At 45.5% G+C, this 16,988-nt stretch overlaps 1 protein-coding gene across 2 annotated transcripts in view; it reads right to left on the bottom strand.

Annotated features, from left to right (window-relative positions):
• The window catches only part of MEGF11 (multiple EGF like domains 11), a 366,020-nt gene that overhangs the window by 96,750 nt on the left and 252,282 nt on the right, over positions 1-16,988 (bottom strand). For both annotated transcript variants that reach the window (XM_061595615.1, XM_061595614.1), the window contains exon 11: positions 12,206-12,380. In XM_061595615.1, the coding sequence (XP_061451599.1) occupies positions 12,206-12,380 (175 nt within the window). The remainder of the gene's footprint in view (positions 1-12,205; positions 12,381-16,988) is intronic.

The raw sequence follows: 16,988 nt of genomic DNA, 5'->3' as shown, positions 1-16,988 counted from the left end.
ATTTAAATGAGTTAAATTGCCATCACAGTCGCTCAATGGATCCCACAGTCTCAGCACCGGGTTCATTTCTGACATTAAAACAGAGCCTTTTGCAAAGTTCATAAAACATTTTTTTTCATTCTCTAATCAGTCGTTCATAAGACCATGGAAAGTTTTGTTCATCATGTGCAGAACATGGATGGATTGCACAGTTGTAACATGGATGAAAAATATGATCTTACAGCAGGCTGAAATGCAAGAGCCAGCCTGGTGTAGTGATCACAGCATGGAGAGCCACCAGCCCATGGGCCAAATTAGGCTATCTGGGGGACCTACTTTACCCCACAAGGCTGTTTTTCCCCCAAGTCACACCTACCTGCCCCACTCCTAACGTCATCTAGGGTCTCAGGGGTAGGGCAGCTAAAAACCCAATTGCAAAAAAAAACGAATTGGGAGCCTTAAGGTGCACTCCCAATCGTTCCTCAGCAAGTGAGGCTTGCATGCAGCACATTTTAAATTTGGCACCAAATGCAAGCTCTGTAGGGATTAGCTACTACACTCCAATTCAGAGTTTCTGATCTACTCATCATTCATTAAGAGGGCCCAAGGATGGAATATTGCCCTGAATTCCTGAAAAAGTGGCTCTTACTTTCCCATCCACCCACCAGAGAATCTTTGGACCAGGTTCAAGAGCCAGCAGTTCACTCCTCTCTTGAAAACCTTGCTTCTTTCAAATTCCCTCTGGATCATAGATATTTTATTATCAGACATCAGTGACATATGGGGCTTTACTGCCTGAACTGTGCAGGAGGATGGGAGTAGAATACTCTGTCCTGGTAAAAGACTTTCTTATCCTCATATTGTATGGAAGCAATCTCCCCAAACTGTCAAAAGAGGGGGGGAGAAGAGAAAGTCAAGTCGACTCCTTTCATATCAAATCCTTTCATATTGGTGATGGAGTGCTAGCTTTGCTCGCTGCCACTCTGGGTTCGATAAAAGTGGACAGGCCTTCAACAAATGGAAGCTTAAAGAGATGAGCCCATTAAAGCAATAGAAGTTGTGTCACTTCATGATGATGTATCGACATGAGTGCTCACCGAGGTGGTAATCGCTTGCAGGACATCACATCAACAAAGAGTTCAAGGACTTGCCTGCAATACAAGCAATCCCACAGCTAGGGTGGTTCAATTAGGTGTAGCTGTTGGCAGAGGTGGTTCTAACACAGTCTTTGGCAACCTGAAGCCCTCTATCTGTGCCCTCGTGTGGCCTAGGGCTCATGGGAGTTGTAGACCAAAACAGCTGGAGGGCTCCAGGTTGGCAAAGGCTGCTCTAATGAGTTAGGACAGTGGTAGCCAAAATTTTGCCCTCCAGACTACAATTCCCATCATTTCTGCCCATTGGCTATGCGGGCTGCAGCTGATGGGAGTTTTTAGTCTAAGATATCTGTAGGGTACCACTTGGCTCTCATGGGGTTAAGGCTACTTGCAAATACAGGTAAAACCACCCAAGCCAATCAGCACAATGCCACACCTGTAGCTAAGGCAAGACTCGACAGCCATCTTGGAAGTATTTTATTTATTTATTATTACATTTCTATCCCGCCCTTACTTTCAGAAGGAGCCCAGGGCAGCAAACAAGCGATAAAATACTAAACACATCTATGGAACATCTTAAAAACAAAAAATCTTTAAAAAACACTTAAAAAAAGAAGCTCATATTTAAAAACACCTTAAAAACACAGATGCAGACTGGGATAACTTAAAAAGGCTTGTTGAAAGAGGAAGGTCTTCAATAGGTGCCAAAATGACAACAGAGATGGTGCCTGTCTAATCTATGGTACACAAGGGGCACCAGGTTTCTTTTCCTTGTGAAAGAGGGTGAGAAGTGGCTTCGTAATTCTGGAGTGGAGAGGAGCTTGTGTAGGTTTAAGAATTATGTATGATGCAGGAAGTTTCTGGTTCAAATCTCAGCTCAAGCCATGAACTCTTTAAGGCAGGGATAGGCCACCTGGTGTCTACCAGATGCTGCTGGACAACAGTTCCCATCATTCCTGACCAATGGCCATGCTGACAGGGGCTGACAGGAGTTGGAGTCCACAACTTCCAGAGTGCACCATGTTGGCTACCCCTAAAAGGTATAAGGTAAAACTGCTGTTCCCTTGGCCCTCTCCCCAATCTGGAATATAAAACTGATTGTGGCCTACTTCACAGCTCATCAAGGGGGGCAATGAACTTAGGGCTACTTAACAGGGCTGTTGAAAGGATCCCTAAAATGTACATGGGCTTTGAACCCTTGAAATGTGCCATAAAAATACTGTGTATGGATGGAGAAGCTGTAGGCTCTGGGGGACACCCTTGCCCTAGGGCAAGCCCCACTGTCCTGGACTTTCTGCTCTATGATCTGATACTTATTTTCGAAGGTTTTTATTATTTGCTACATTTCTGTCCTGCTTCTTTTCCAAAAGAAGCTTGCACAGTTCTTCTCCCTTTCCTTTTATCTTCACAACTACCTCGCGAGGTAGGCTAGGCTGGGAGAAGGCCACCTATTGAGCGTTATGGGGATTTGAACCTGGGTTTCCCTGCTCCTAATCCAGAGCTGGCCAATATGGTGCTTTTCAGATGTTGCTGTACTACAACTCCCCTCACCTCTCACCATTAGCCATGCTGTTAAGAGTTGATGGGAGTTGTAGTCCAACAACCGAGGGCACCACATTGGCTATTCTCTGCTCTAACCAATGCACTACCCTGACAATTGAAATAGTTGGCAAGCCCCAAAGACACAATCAGCACTACGAATCAATGCTGCGTATTTGCACTACTGATAGCTAAGCCCTGAGTAGACTGAGACCATCGTGGGATGAATTAGGCTTTATTTCTATACCTCCTTAACACCCAGCAGAACCAAGAAATCCAAAGTCAAGTCTGTTTGGGTAATGAAAAACGTGAGTTAAGCTTCGCCCTGTCCCAAAGAAGGATCAAAGAACCGTCGCTGGATGTTGACTCAGCATCTTGCTAACGATGCTCTCTGAGAAAGCTGCAATTAGTCGTGGGACTGAGCAGTGAAAATGCACCAGTCATGTTTCAAGGGCATATCTAATGATGCTCGGGGCTAACAGGTGAGTGCCCGAGGTTCTTTTCAAAACTTCCCTGCAAGGAAGGTCAGGAATCCCACGGTCTCGTGTCATGCTTAATCGATGACCCAAGCCCTCTCCTTTGACGTTTTACTGGATTACAGGAATAAAAAGCAGAAAGAACAGAAGATTCCAGCCTTAACGTGTTGCTGGCACTGTATTCTGAATCCCTTCAAATTGTATATTTTTGCTGCTTTGCAGTGGCATAAATGAATGCATAACTCCAGTATTTATGGGACTGGAGGGTTTTTTCTAATCTCCTCTTATGTAAAAGCCATTCACAGTCCTGGAAAAGACAACGCAGCAGGTTTGCAAAGCGGCTCTGGTCCAGACTCTGTTCAAGTCTGTTTCATATTGGTCATAGCTTGGGTCACTGTGATTCATGAGTTGCTGACCTCATGACTGGACTACTGTAATGTGCTCCATGTGGAGTTTCCCTTGGGATTAGTCTGGAAGCTGAAGCTGGTACAGAATGTTGCAGCCAGGTTGTTGAGGAGAGCACCTGGACAGACGCATATGACTCCTGTGCCGAGGGAACAGCACTAGCTGCTGATCAGCTGCCGGGTCACATTCAAGGTGCTGTTGTTAGCATACAAAGCCCTGAACAGCTCAGGACCAGGCTGCCTGAAAGACCACCTGCCCCTGTACAGTCCTATAAGAATACTTAGATAATCTGGGGCAATTCTGTTCTACAGAATATGAGACAGTGGTGACATGAAAACAGGCATTTTCTGCTGTTGCCCCTGTACCATGGAATACCCTTCTCTCTGCAGCGCATGAAGCAGCAGCTATCAGTTGCTTCAGACATCTTGTAAAGGAATATCCTTTTGCCTACGTTTTCCCTGACCCATAAGACTGGACTCTATTTGAATCCCATGTTTCACTTGTTTTTATGTGCATTTATACTTCTGTTTTATTGGTTTATGTTTTCATTATATGGTTTGTTTTTATATTGTAAACTGCTTAGGGATTGTTAAAATGTTAAGCAGTATATAATTTTGTTTAAATTAATAAATAACGCAAAATGAGATGCTTCCTTAAGGTTTCAAGGCCTCCTTGGTCTTCAGCATTTCAGTTAGAGCTCATATTTAATTAATAAATTAGTAATAATCTGTTTGGTGTACTTGGAAACTCGTGCTGCAGAAACTTGAAACCTTGTATCAGCCACTACAAACCTGGGACAGTAGTCCTGTGTCTTTATTTTAGCAAAAATCATAGAACAGCAGCAGGAGCAACAGGAACGACAACAACAGGAGCAACCCACAGCTATTTGCCATTCTGGAACACAAAGTTCCATGCAACTTAAGCGGAAACTTGTGCAATCTCATTTATATTCGAACTGCTGAAGTAGTCCTCAGATCTGTTCACAGAATGTTGCTTCAACATTTAAATCAGAATATAGATTCCGTCCCAACTAGGGATGGCATCTGGTGCCTAGTTCTGATCCGCTTGTATTCCAATAGGCAGTCGTTGGATCCCAATCCACTCCCTTCGTTTGTCCCTGCCTGCTTTGGCGCTTGCTGGTTCGACCAGCTGCTGTTGTCTTTTTTGGTTGCGGGGAAAAATGGTGTAATTGTGAACTTAAATGCCTGTGTAAATTATCACGGTGTTCCATGTGGTTTATTTTTTCCTATTTATCACACCTACACGCTGTTACAAGTGCATCAACTTATCTAAAACTGGGGGGAGGGAATCCGTGCTGATTACAGCTGCCGCCCATCACAAAATATCTGTGCCAATTATAGCCGCAGCCCGCCACAAGTAATCAGTGCCAGTCCGAAAAGGTAGCGGATTGTCGAATTCAGTCAGAATCCAGTACAAAGTCTGATTTAGCGGATATTCTCTCTCATCCCCAGGCCCAACAAAAATTTCTGCTCAAATCACACAAGGCAGCTGCTGTAACTTCTGAACAAGTCGCTGTGGGAATCTGTGGCTTATGTTCTCCTGTGGCATTCCTTGCTGCTCTTGAAACAGCCCTCCTAGGTTTTGTCATGTTTAACAAAACATCACCATTTTAACCTCCAAATTGGATACGCTATGCCAGCATTTGGGCCTCAACTCCCATCAGCCCCATCTAGCACGGCTGGGAGTTGTAGTCCAAAGCAGCTAGATAGCACCAGGCTGGTAAAGGCTGCAGTATGCATTGCACATCAGGGTGTCAGAGAAGGAGGGCATTTATAGTGAGGTGGGGAATCCTGGCAAAAATGTAAGGCTTGCTAACATCTACATCAGAGTAATGAGAGTCGCTTGGGACAGCTTCTATGCAGGTAGATTTGCTCTTCCTCTGGAGAAAAACATTATGTATATTCTCTGAAAGTTTAACACGACAAAGATCTTGCCAGCCATTTTATACCATAATCATCATTAGTTGCAAGATCATCATCATCACCATTAACCATCCTTTATTAAACAACCACAGGATGGTTTTACAATAAAATACAATGGCAACTTCATAATAAAACAGGACAAATTTAAAACCATCAAATACAGTTGCATATAATTCCCAGTTAATTAATCTAATGCCACTGATATCATGCCCAGCTCAAAATGTCCCAAAAGCAGTTTTAGCTGATGCTGAAAACTCCACACTGAATGCAGTTCCAGGGGTAGGGAATATCACAGGGTTCCACCACAATAGAAAAATGCCCTGTCAGACGTCACAGCCAAATGGGCAATGCCCATCAGTTGGACCACAAAAGCATCCCCACTCACCTCAAGAATCTCAATTACTGGGCTAACAGACTCATGGAGAGGCACTCCTTCAAGTATTTGAAGATCTTATCCCAGTCTGCATTTGTACTGGAATTGTTTTTAAAGATGTTTTAGTGCTTTATCATCTGTTTGCTGCCATGAAGTCCTTTTGCTCCCATGCTGAGTTGAGACAAGGTTTGGTTTAGCATGTTATCCAAATCAGGACAAGTGGTTAAGCTCATCCCTCACTAACCATGCGATGTACCTAGGGGTGTAAGAGGCATCCTTTTCTCTTCCACCCTGTATTCGCTGCATGCAGCACTGTTTCCATTCTGCTACAGTTTGTCTTCCACCCCAAAATTCTGTTGTTTCTCTCTCTATCCGCTCTGGCGAAATTATGTAACTTATGTAATTAATTAATTGTCATTATGTTATTCCATTTCAATGCAAAGGAAACAATGCAAATGGGAGGGGATGCACTCTATCATATATCACTTGCAAACACAACAACAACAGGGAATACTGATCGTATTCGCTGGATTGATTTCTGTTCCAGACATGGGATGAATAAGCAAACATAGACTATTTCCACTCCTGATTCTGTTTTTGTCAGCATTTTTTGACATCCCTAGTTAGAGTCAAGGTTTGAGTCATGTGAACGAGGCCAATGACTTTCCCAAGGCTATAGAATGAGTCTGTGGACTGGAAACCAAGTCTTCCAGGTTGCTTAAGGGAGGCTGTTGTTTTTAAAATGACATGTATAAACTTCTGAACAGGTGCCCCCACTGCCATGCAGATGTTGCTCTCTCCCTCCCTCCTCAAACCTCCCACCAGCCAGAAGGTTCTGTATCCTCCCTTATTTAAAAAGTACAATATGAAAATAATTGGAATTCATTCTAGCAGGAAGGAAAATTCTGACCTCACTTCAACACAAATCTGAACTTTTTCTGGCAAGGAAAGAAAGGAAGCATTTGAACTTCCTGACCTTTCATTGCTAAAATTGGCTCAGACACACTTAAGAATGCAGAACAATCTGGAGACCACCAGTTTTTCTCCAAATGTTATTCTTTAGCTGTCTCTTCCAAAGACATATTTGTGCACATTTAGCAATCCCATTTGATCCTAGATGCTTTGGTCAGGAAACTAAGGATGAATCTGCACAGAAGTTTTGCTTTTTTGAAATAAAAAAGATGCAAACCTGTCTGCAATGACGTTTCCTTCCTCACAGCTGCATCATCACCTTTTTTTAAATAGATGGTAACCCACTGAAAGAAGAGTTGACATTTCTCACTCAACCCCTTTCTCTGGGTGCCCTTCATGATCAACTCGCCTTGCTTGAGACAGAATCCAACTCTGCTTGATCATATCTTGGGGTGACGACCCTTTTGTAGAGAGTTACCAGTGATATGAAATGCTCCAGGCCACCCCTCTGCTCTCCCCCTTTAAATGCCCACCTACTCTGGAATGTGCTTCACGTCTTTGGTGTGACACTCCTTAAACAAATGGACAAACAAGATTCCCCTTCAGGCTAGCTTGGTGAACATCACTTGATTATTTTATAGGATCCCTCCCTCATTTTTCTTTTGACAGTTCTATGTCACAGTTGCATGAATGTGGGCAGCCTCTTCAATAACATGCCACGATTAGAGAAGGAACAAAACAGACACTATTTCTAGAGAAAAAGACAACTCAGTGAGGCCAGGCAGCTGTTTTCAAACCCTTCAAATATAGCAGATGAAGAACAATATCTTCCTGGGGAGGCTGAAGGGAAGACAAGAAATGCTTTGGGAGTCTGGGTTGAGAGGCGTGTCGATTTCAGCTGAAAAGTGCAGGTCCCTACCTGCAGCAGAATGAGCTAATAAAGTGGACTGTACCACTTCAGACTGGTGGTGGGATATAGGGATCAGACTGGTGGACCCCCCCCCCAGAGTGAGACCTGCAAAAAAATGTTGTAGCATGGAGTGCTCCTGTTCAGGGTTCCAAACAGCCAGCCAACTAGCTATGCCCATTTCCTGGATACTGGAAAATGATGCAAGCCCATCTGTATTGCAAACCCCACTGCAATCAATGGGACTTATTTCAACTTTAGTAGCAAAGTAATGAAGATCAAACATTTCTGGGAGCCTAAACTTGGGGTCTTCTGTAACATTTACAGTCTTGTTTTGATTTTTGTGCAGCATCCGTGCATTGTTCCAGCCTCCTCAGCCAGGGGGACTATCCATTGATTACTGGTATTGCAGTCCTGGACCCTGAGCCTTTGCACTCAGTCCCCAAGCTGTAGTAGCTCAGAAGAAGAGATGAATGCACTCCCTGTCCTATTCCAAGCAGACCCACCAGCACCAGATTCTGCACACAGTCCTCAAGGATGCACCTTTGCCTATGGACGCTGATCAGGAGATCCCTGCAGAGCATCCACAGACCACAATTTCACTGCCCAAAGACCATCATCCAGAAGGAGTTAAGGGCTGCACCAAAGGACATGGGCGCTTTAACTAGTAGGCTGCAGCAACCAAAATATGGGGCTTCAGTCTGGATCTTCCAGGTCCACTATAAAAAAACTCTGGTGATTGCAGCAAGCTAATGTGGAGGGAGAGCTAGTGTGGTGTAGTGGTTAGTGGGCTGGACTATAACCTGGGAGACCAGGGTTCAAATCCCCACACAGCCATGAAGCTCACAGGATGACCTTGGGCCAATCACTGCCTCTCAGCCTCAGAGGAAGGCAATGGTAAACCACCTCTGCATACCATGAAAACCCTATTCATAGGGTTGCCATAAGTCGGGATCGACTTGAGGCAGTCCATTTCCCAAGCTGCAGGATTGCTGTCTATGGTCCTGAAACTCCTCCTCTTGAGCTCAGAGCCCTGTCCAGGGTCCTGACATCGATCCAGTATAAAGCCAGCTCGAGCAGTCAAACAGTCGCAAATGAGAAACCATCTCATTTGGCCTTTTGCCTCCTTGTAGTGACATCACTATGGATCAAGACTGTTAGGCTAGCAGCAAGTGCATGGCAGCAATTGCATCAGTGGCTTCCAGGTTGCAACTCAAAGTTCAAGAATTCAGCCTCTTTCCTAGTGCTCCTAGGGCCCTGACCCCAGCCATACTTGCGGTTATGGTTCCTCCTCCTGAGCAAGATGAGATGCTTTGTGCTGCATTTTGAGACTGAGATTCAGTTTGGGCTTGCTGCCATCATTGCTTCTTGAAGACCTGTGGTGAGGTCCAGTGTGGACTAATGAGCACACTTGGGGCATGTTAGGTCCCCAAATTCCACCAGTAGCCTGGTGGAGCACTATTCTGGGGAATTATATCATGGTTTCCTTCTGCCTCCCCCTGGTCTAGTACCATGCTGGGGCCCTCCTCTAATAAGGAGGTCTCAGCCAATTCCAGTCCCAGGAGCTAGCAGTTTCTGACAGCTCAATAACTCTGAGTAAGATGACGACTCGTGATCCGACTCGTCCCACGCATGACAAATACACTTCCTCCGCAATAAATTAGCAATTCCCAGGCTTAACAACCCCTCCTGGACTAATTGCCAGATATTATTGTATATTATGAGAGCGCAATGATTCTAATGCCTAAATATGTGTCGGTGATTATTGTGCAATCTTCAATAACCAAGCTGTTTAAATGTCAGTGCAGAGAAGGCTCTTTAGCTGGAGATGAAATGTTATTTTCCAAACGGGCCAGAAGAGCACAATCAACCTTTTCAGGAATGTTGCTCTGAAACAACGCGTTGCTATTTTTGTGCCAAGAAAAAGGCCCCAGCCACACCCTTTCTGTGATTTTAATGTGAATTTTGTGCCCTCCCAAAATGTCCCACTGGAGTCCCTTCCAAAATTGATGCCCCAAGGGCACTGCTTGCATTTAAAGCCTGTGTGTATGTGTGTAATGTTGACATCAGAAGGGATCAAGACCCACAGTACCTCACCTACTAGCAGCTGGTCACCCCAGCTGTATTCGGACATGGGGTTTATTGCATTAGTTTTACTGATTCTAATGGTAAGGCTCCTGCCGCGGTTTCTAAGTTTCCTTTCTTACTGGAGGACCTGTTGCCTTGTGGAGCTATGGCTGTTTGACCGATACACCACCACATCATTCTAAATTTCATTCACATCAGTGGCTGCAGTGTGACACAACAATGAACATCACTGCATATCTCACCACTCCCCCACCCTTTCAGCACATGCGCACTTGTGTTCCCCCTTGATTCCCCCATGAAAAAGGCGAGAAAAAGCTATGCTGGTATAAGGCCCCCAATCTTTTCCTCTTACTCCTGCAATTTTCTGGGTTAATGGGATTGCAAGCCGATTTTTTTTGGGAAGCAATTAACACAGAAATGAGTGCTAAACTTCCATGATATTCTGCTACTTTTCCAGAAGCGGCAAGATGAAATAAACTGCAGAAATTATTAGGTAAGGAAACATCAGGAAAATGGAATGAAGTGCTGTCTAGAAACAAAACACATCTCATTACCTTAGCCCAGCACGATAACAGAAGTGGTGAAGCACAGGGGGGTTAGGTGGAGTGATGGGGTGAATCCCCTCCACCTACATGCCCCTTTTGAAGTTTTATTATTGTTACTATTATTATTTAATTCTTATATCCTACCCTTCTTCCCAAAAGGAGCCCAAAGCAGCTAACAACAATAACATAGAATTAGCATAAAAATAACAGTGCAAATACAAAACAATAAAATGCAATACAATGGGCAGCAAATAGATGAACTCTCAAACTCCAAAGGAGTCAAAGCATAAGCCTTAAAACTGCCACCTAAAGGAACAGGAACATAAAGGGAGGACAACAGGATCATTACTGGGGGAGAGTTCTGCAACTGGGGTGCTGCCACTGAGAAGGCCCTGCTACACATCACCACCCTGCAGGCCACCCCCCATTTAAATATGAACAGTAAACAAACAGGACAGATACATGAAGAAGCAAACATTGGTTCCCCTCCCTGCTTCTTAAACTACTCCAAAAGCTCCCCTTACTGGAGATGCAAAGAGTTAAAAGCTCCTCTTACACATGTGTATTGGAGCAGAAAAGTGATTTGTGGTTTTTGGAAAGATGTTAAGCTACAGGCCAACCTTCTCATTTGTTCACTGGCACTTGGCTACATTCTGACCCAATGATACATGTGGCTTGGAATGATGCCCTGCCTGAGTTGCTAAGCAACTGGCATTATGGAGTTTCCAAGTGATAATGAGAACTAGGCAGCAGAACTCCTAGAACTGGCATCTCAGGGGGAAGTGACATGTATAAGAAAGGGATACCTTTGCACATATTTGATGGCACGTCAAGTTGTGGGACTCCCTCCCCACAGAGGTGCACCTGGCACCTTCCCTGTACATATCTATCTATCTATCTATCTATCTATCTATCTATCTATCTATCTATCTATCTATCTATCTATCTGTCTGTCTGTCTGTCTGTCTGTCTGTCTGTCTGTCTGTCTGTCTGTCTGTCTGTCTGTCTGTCTGTCTGTCCGTCCGTCTATCCATCCGTCTATCCGTCCGTCTGTCTATCTATCTATCCATCTGTCTGTCTTAAACTGGTTGTTGTGACCTGCCCTGGGACCTTCTGATGAAGGGCAGGTAATTAATATTAATATTAATGCTGCTGCTGCTGCTATGGTTACAAGCCAACCGTAGGTGCCATGTGACCAGGAGATCTGACTCCTTGCCCAGCTGACACACACACAAATGTGTCCCCCTCCCCAAACACACCTCCTCCTTCCCACCCCCATTTCCCATTTCCTTCTGTCTTGCTCATGATCTTTCTACTCTGATTGAAAACTGAAGGCTGGAAATCCAGTAATTCTGCAGAGGCCCACGGATGTAACAACAGGGGCACAATGCAGTTTAATTATCAGTAGCCTCTTTCCTTCCCAATTATTATGTTCTACCCAAAAGGCCAACCTGTTGGGTTTTTTCCAGATTTTCTTCCAATTTTAGTTACAGTCTTCTCCTTCATTTCTGTTATTCTCTTTTATTACAAGTAAAAATATAATTTACTGTTGTTGTTTTTAAAAAAACCAACCCACAAAAAACGCAAACATGGCATTGGGGAAGGGCTATGGTTCAGGGCCAGAAAGTCCCAGGTTCAATCCCTGGCAGCATCTCCAGGTAGGGCTGGAAATGTCCCCTGCCTGAAACCCTGGAGAGCTGCTGCCAGCCAGTGTCCACCATACTGAGCCAGACGGACCAATGGTCAGATCCAGTAAAAAGCCACTTCCCATGTCTCTGTGGCAGTTCTTGTCATTATTAGCTTTGCCTTTTACAGGGTATTTTGGGGGCCTTCACCCACCTGTGCTCAGACAGAACTTAGAGCTGGAATAAAAAATATTGACGAGATTAGAAAGTTCTCTCATTTTCTGATCACTTAATTGAGATTCATATCCCCAGGGCTTACCATATATCCTGGCCCGCAGGTGCATTTTCCTGTAATGCTGTCGCAGTCCGCTCCATTTTGGCAGCGACAGGCAAGCTGGCAGCTTTCCCCGTAGTATCCCGGAGGACAGGTGTCGTTGCAATAGAGTCCTGCCCAGCCAGCTTTGCAGTTGCATTCTCCAGACAGAGGGTGACAGCTGACAAGAGGAGAAACAGGCATTAATGAGAAGTACCAGAGGGAAGAGAATGCATTTGATCACTAAGCCACATCATTTCAGAGCATAGATAATCAGGTAAAACATACACTAAAGACTGCCTCTGTTCTGCCCCTCCTAACTCCAAATCTCTTAAAGCCAGTAGTTGAGCCTGTTTGATGCCATGGAATGTTCACAAACATTTCAGCGGTGCAGGAGGGAGGGAGGGGGGCATCTGCCAACAACAGAGCACTGTCCATGTCTGTGATGGAAGCAGAAGGCCACTTTGGCTGGTGAAGCCTCAGGAAGGATCCAGACTGAGCAGCCCTCAAGGGGACGCATGTCAGTGCTGGGCAGGCCGGCCCAAAGGCATAATGGGTGGGTGGCAAGGGAGTCAACTTTTACATTTGGACAGCAGGCTACATTCCAGCCATGAAAAAGCCAGTGGACATGTCTCCATCCAGGCAAGCAAGAGGCCAGGCAGAAGCACTGAAGGAGAGTGCAGAGCAGGGCTGGTGAGAGGGTGCAGCCTGGGGAGAGTTCTAAGAGCCAGATGGAGAGGCCTGGAAGGCCACATTCATCCCCTGAGCCCGAGGTTCTCCAGTCCAGCCTCATACACACACACACACACACACACACACACACAGGTGCCTCCAAGCCCCACCCGCAGTGGTGTGGTGGCAAATTCAGAAGTGCAGGGTCCCTTCATGATAGTCACACCACGCTTCATCACAGCCACGCCCCCTTCCCCCCTTTCCCTCATCTACCTTGCTCTCCCTGTCATCTCCAAGTCCGCTCACTACAACAGACAGCCCTAGGATCAGCGTGAAAGGAGAGGCTGTGCATTAGCTACTGAGAAGAGTCTTCTCAGAGGCTGACTCGCCTCCTTTCACACCGATTGGCTCCAATCAGCACAAAAGGAGAAGGACTCGGCTCTTCTCAGTGGCTAACATGCTTCCTTTTCATGCTGATTGGCTCATACCTAGGAACCTGGTTGGGACTCTACTCCTCCCACGACTCCAGATGACTACACCCCTGCTGGCCTGCCTAGCTTTGTACAATGTGGCATCCTCACACACAGAAAAAGTATTTATTTGGCTGGGGTTTACTTTCCCTCCCCCTCCTCTCTTTGCTTTGCTACCAGCAGATGAGATTAGCACATAATGTTGTGACTAAAAATTACCCAAGTTTGGTAGCTGACATATGCTTCTTCAGAGTATTCTAGTAACTAATTAAAACAATTCATCAGCTTAATAATAATAAAAAATCACCAGGTTTCCACCTGACAAAGCAACTCCTTGAAATTATACCTTGCTTGGTTCGCACCTCTTAACATTTAGATGAAAAAGTACTATAAAAAAAGGCGGAACTGCCCCCCCCAGGACCATCTCGCATCTATTAATCTTCAGGTAATGGGGACAGAAAACTAAACAGCACAGAAATAGTTTAGTTTTCCCCGCTTTGCATTTTTCCTCCTGGCGCGCAGAACTGTACATTTCCAACCAGCTTTGCGTCGGATAGCTAGATTAAATCTTTCAAAAGTAATATATGTTCTCAGCAATCTGAACTGGCCTGGTACAATTCAATTGAAAAATGCTGCACCCGGTAAGCATTTCAACTGCAAGGCGGAGTCTTTTATTTTTTTTAAAAAAGGTTTCTTTATACCCTCATGAAATATGAACACTTTATGAATGGTAAAAGATTTATCCCAACAACAACAAAAGGGCTGTATGAGATGTAAACTACAAGGAAAATAGTGTTAAAGCTAACCTTATGCATTCAGAAACAGGCTGAAGGGCCCTCTCACATTTAGAATCCACTCTGCTTTTGCTAATATTCTCACATCTTCTCCCTTGCACAAACTTGCCTCCCGACTGGACTTCTGATGGTGGTTTTTGTGTGCCATTTACTGTATGAAGCCACCCTTTGCTCTGCACCAACCACCTGTCTTTATTCCAACCACGGCCTGCCATCAACATCGCAGGGTAGCCGTTGGAGGTCAAACCTGTTCCTATTTGCAGATCCTCATCCTCGATTCTGTTTGGCTGCACCAGAAGAGAGGCAGCCAACATGGTGTCTCTTCAGGCGTCCTTGGACTACAGATCCCATCACCCTGGCCGTTGGCCATGCTGACTAGGGTTGATGGGAGTCTAGTGGTACCCCTGCAGTAGAACGTGACAGAACCCTGGGAACTGGTTTTATGTACCTTGATGATGAAGGTTTAGGTGTGACTGCTACTACAGCTTCATGGATTGCGCTGAACTCTGTATTCTAATAGTCACAATGGCTACTAGCCACAGTGGCTATGTTCTACGCCCATGGTGGGAGGCAGTCTGCTTCTAAATGCCAGTTGTTGGAAACCACAGGAGGGGAGAGTGCACTTGCTCTCATGTCCTCCTTGTGGGCTCCCCACTGGGTCATCTGGTTGCCCCCTGTGAGAACAGGAAGCTGGACTAGCTGGGCCACTGGCCTGATCCCACAGGCTCTTATGTTCTTACATGGATGTATTTAGGGAATCATAGAATAGTAGAGTTGGAAGGGACCTATTGCATCCAACTCCCCTGCTCAATGCAAGAATCCAAGGGAAGAAGGTCTCCTGTCTCTCAACTTTGGTGACTCCTTGCCTTAGAACTTTGACAAGCTCCTGAAGAGTTGCTTGGAAAGTCAAAAGCTGAAATACCAACAGGATGAATGAAAAGAATATCTACAGATCTACGGATCTCTTCTGTTCCACAGTGGCCGAGATAAGACTGAGAGGAATGACAGATTTTATCAAGGGGGAGACCAGACTCATTTATGAAGAGGATCAGATACCATCTGGAGACAAGGATGCTTGAAGATAAGGGAGTACAAACAGACAGGATGGAAAAAAGAAACCCTAGGAGTGAATAGCATCCCGGTCAGATGAGAAGCACAAGGTGCAAGTATTCTACTGGGAGTGCAAAGGACATTTATCCCATCAAATTTAAAGTCGTGCCTTGACAACGTCAGCCTCCATCAATTTAGGGTACATCTGGATGGCAGCTTTCCTCAAAGACTGTAGCATTAAATGAGGAGAAAGGCCAAAACAAAACCCACGGTCCCTACGCTGTGTGTCTTTGGCATTAATACTAGTATATATAATTACTAAGTCTTAAAGTAGGACAATATTAGCCCTGTATTAGGGATGATAGCGAGTCGATGTCTGGGATGTGCTTTGAAGTGCAAGCTCTTGTGCAGACAGCACTATGATTCTTTCGAATGTTTACATCCTGCCTTTTAATCAAGGCGGTTTACGCTAAATAACAACAGATGGCATTCCATCAGTCTGCAGAGAGATGGGCCTGCAGGGCCTGCTCTCCGTTGGCCCTGCTGAAAGACCAGCAGTGTTTGGCTCCTCTCCATTTCTCCCCCTCCCCAACTGCTGCTGTCCATGACAAGATTTCTGTAAGGGTTAAGTACCTGACCTTGCTTTTCCCATCCCTACACAAGCCTTTTCCTTTGTGTCATGTCTCTTAGATTGGGAGCTTGGTGCCAGGGACCACCTTCTCATTTATATTTGTAAGCTATCCCTGGAGACTGTTTGGGCAGAAGAACTGGAATTTTTTAAAAAAGGGAATCCTATTAATATATCCCAAACCCACCCGGCCACTGAAGGAGGAGGGCAAGGGAGCTGTTTGCTAGCAGAGCCAATGGAGTGGTCTTGGTTCCCCTCTTTTCCCTCTGGCACAGCTTGGCTGCTGCCAGGTGCCCTTCGGAGGGAGGAGGGTGATGCAGTTGGTCTCTCAGTGGAGCCAATGGAGCAGCCTTACTTCCCATCAGAGTTGGGGAAGGAGGGCAGTGTGGCAAAGCGGTTAGAGCGTTGGACTATGGCCTGGGAGACCCGGGTTTAAATCCCAACTCGGCCATGAAGCTCGCTGGGTGACCTTGGGCCAGTCATTGCCTCTCAGCCTAACCTGCCTCACAGGGTTGTTGTGAAGATAAAATGGAAAGGAGAGAACCATGTATGCCACCTTGAGCTCCTTGGAGGAAAGGTGGGATATCAATGCAACCATAAATAATAAATGCTTCAGTCCATTCTAGTTCCATGGCATTTCAAGTATATCTAAGTAGAAGGTAAGCTCTTAGAAGTTAGAAGTTAGCTCTTGGGGGGGGGAGGGCTCAACAGCCCCAAGCTTCTTCCAAGAACCCCGTCAGACATTTCACAAAGCAACTGCATCACGCCAGCCTTGGCACCCCATGTAAACTTTGACAAGGAGAGGCCTGTGCTTAAAAATGCAGCAGACTCTCCCAAGGATGGTCTGCTCCAGTCCCAGGAAGGTGAAGCAGATCACCTGGCCAACCGTCAGCATAGCAAGCCTCCCCCGCTGCACCGTGAGCCCGAATGGGTGCAAGAGTAGTGCAGCTGCCATGCATAACCCAAAACCTGTGACTATTCCATTTTAGCAGTCAGCAAACAGATGACAAGCAAGTGAGCCAGGCTCTCACCAGTCTTGTTTTAAATTTGAGAAATGGCTCAAGGGCACATTTACCAAGGCATCAATTATCCCCACCTTCTTATGGAGACATTCAATCCCACCATCGACCCTGCACACTTAGCCATGAGAGGAGGGGTTAAAACAATGAATCAGG

This window comes from Rhineura floridana, chromosome 14 (assembly GCF_030035675.1).
Source record: "Rhineura floridana isolate rRhiFlo1 chromosome 14, rRhiFlo1.hap2, whole genome shotgun sequence".
NCBI lineage: Eukaryota > Metazoa > Chordata > Lepidosauria > Squamata > Rhineuridae > Rhineura > Rhineura floridana.
Note: the sequence above shows the minus strand (reverse complement) of the source record. Positions and strands in the feature narration are given on the sequence as shown.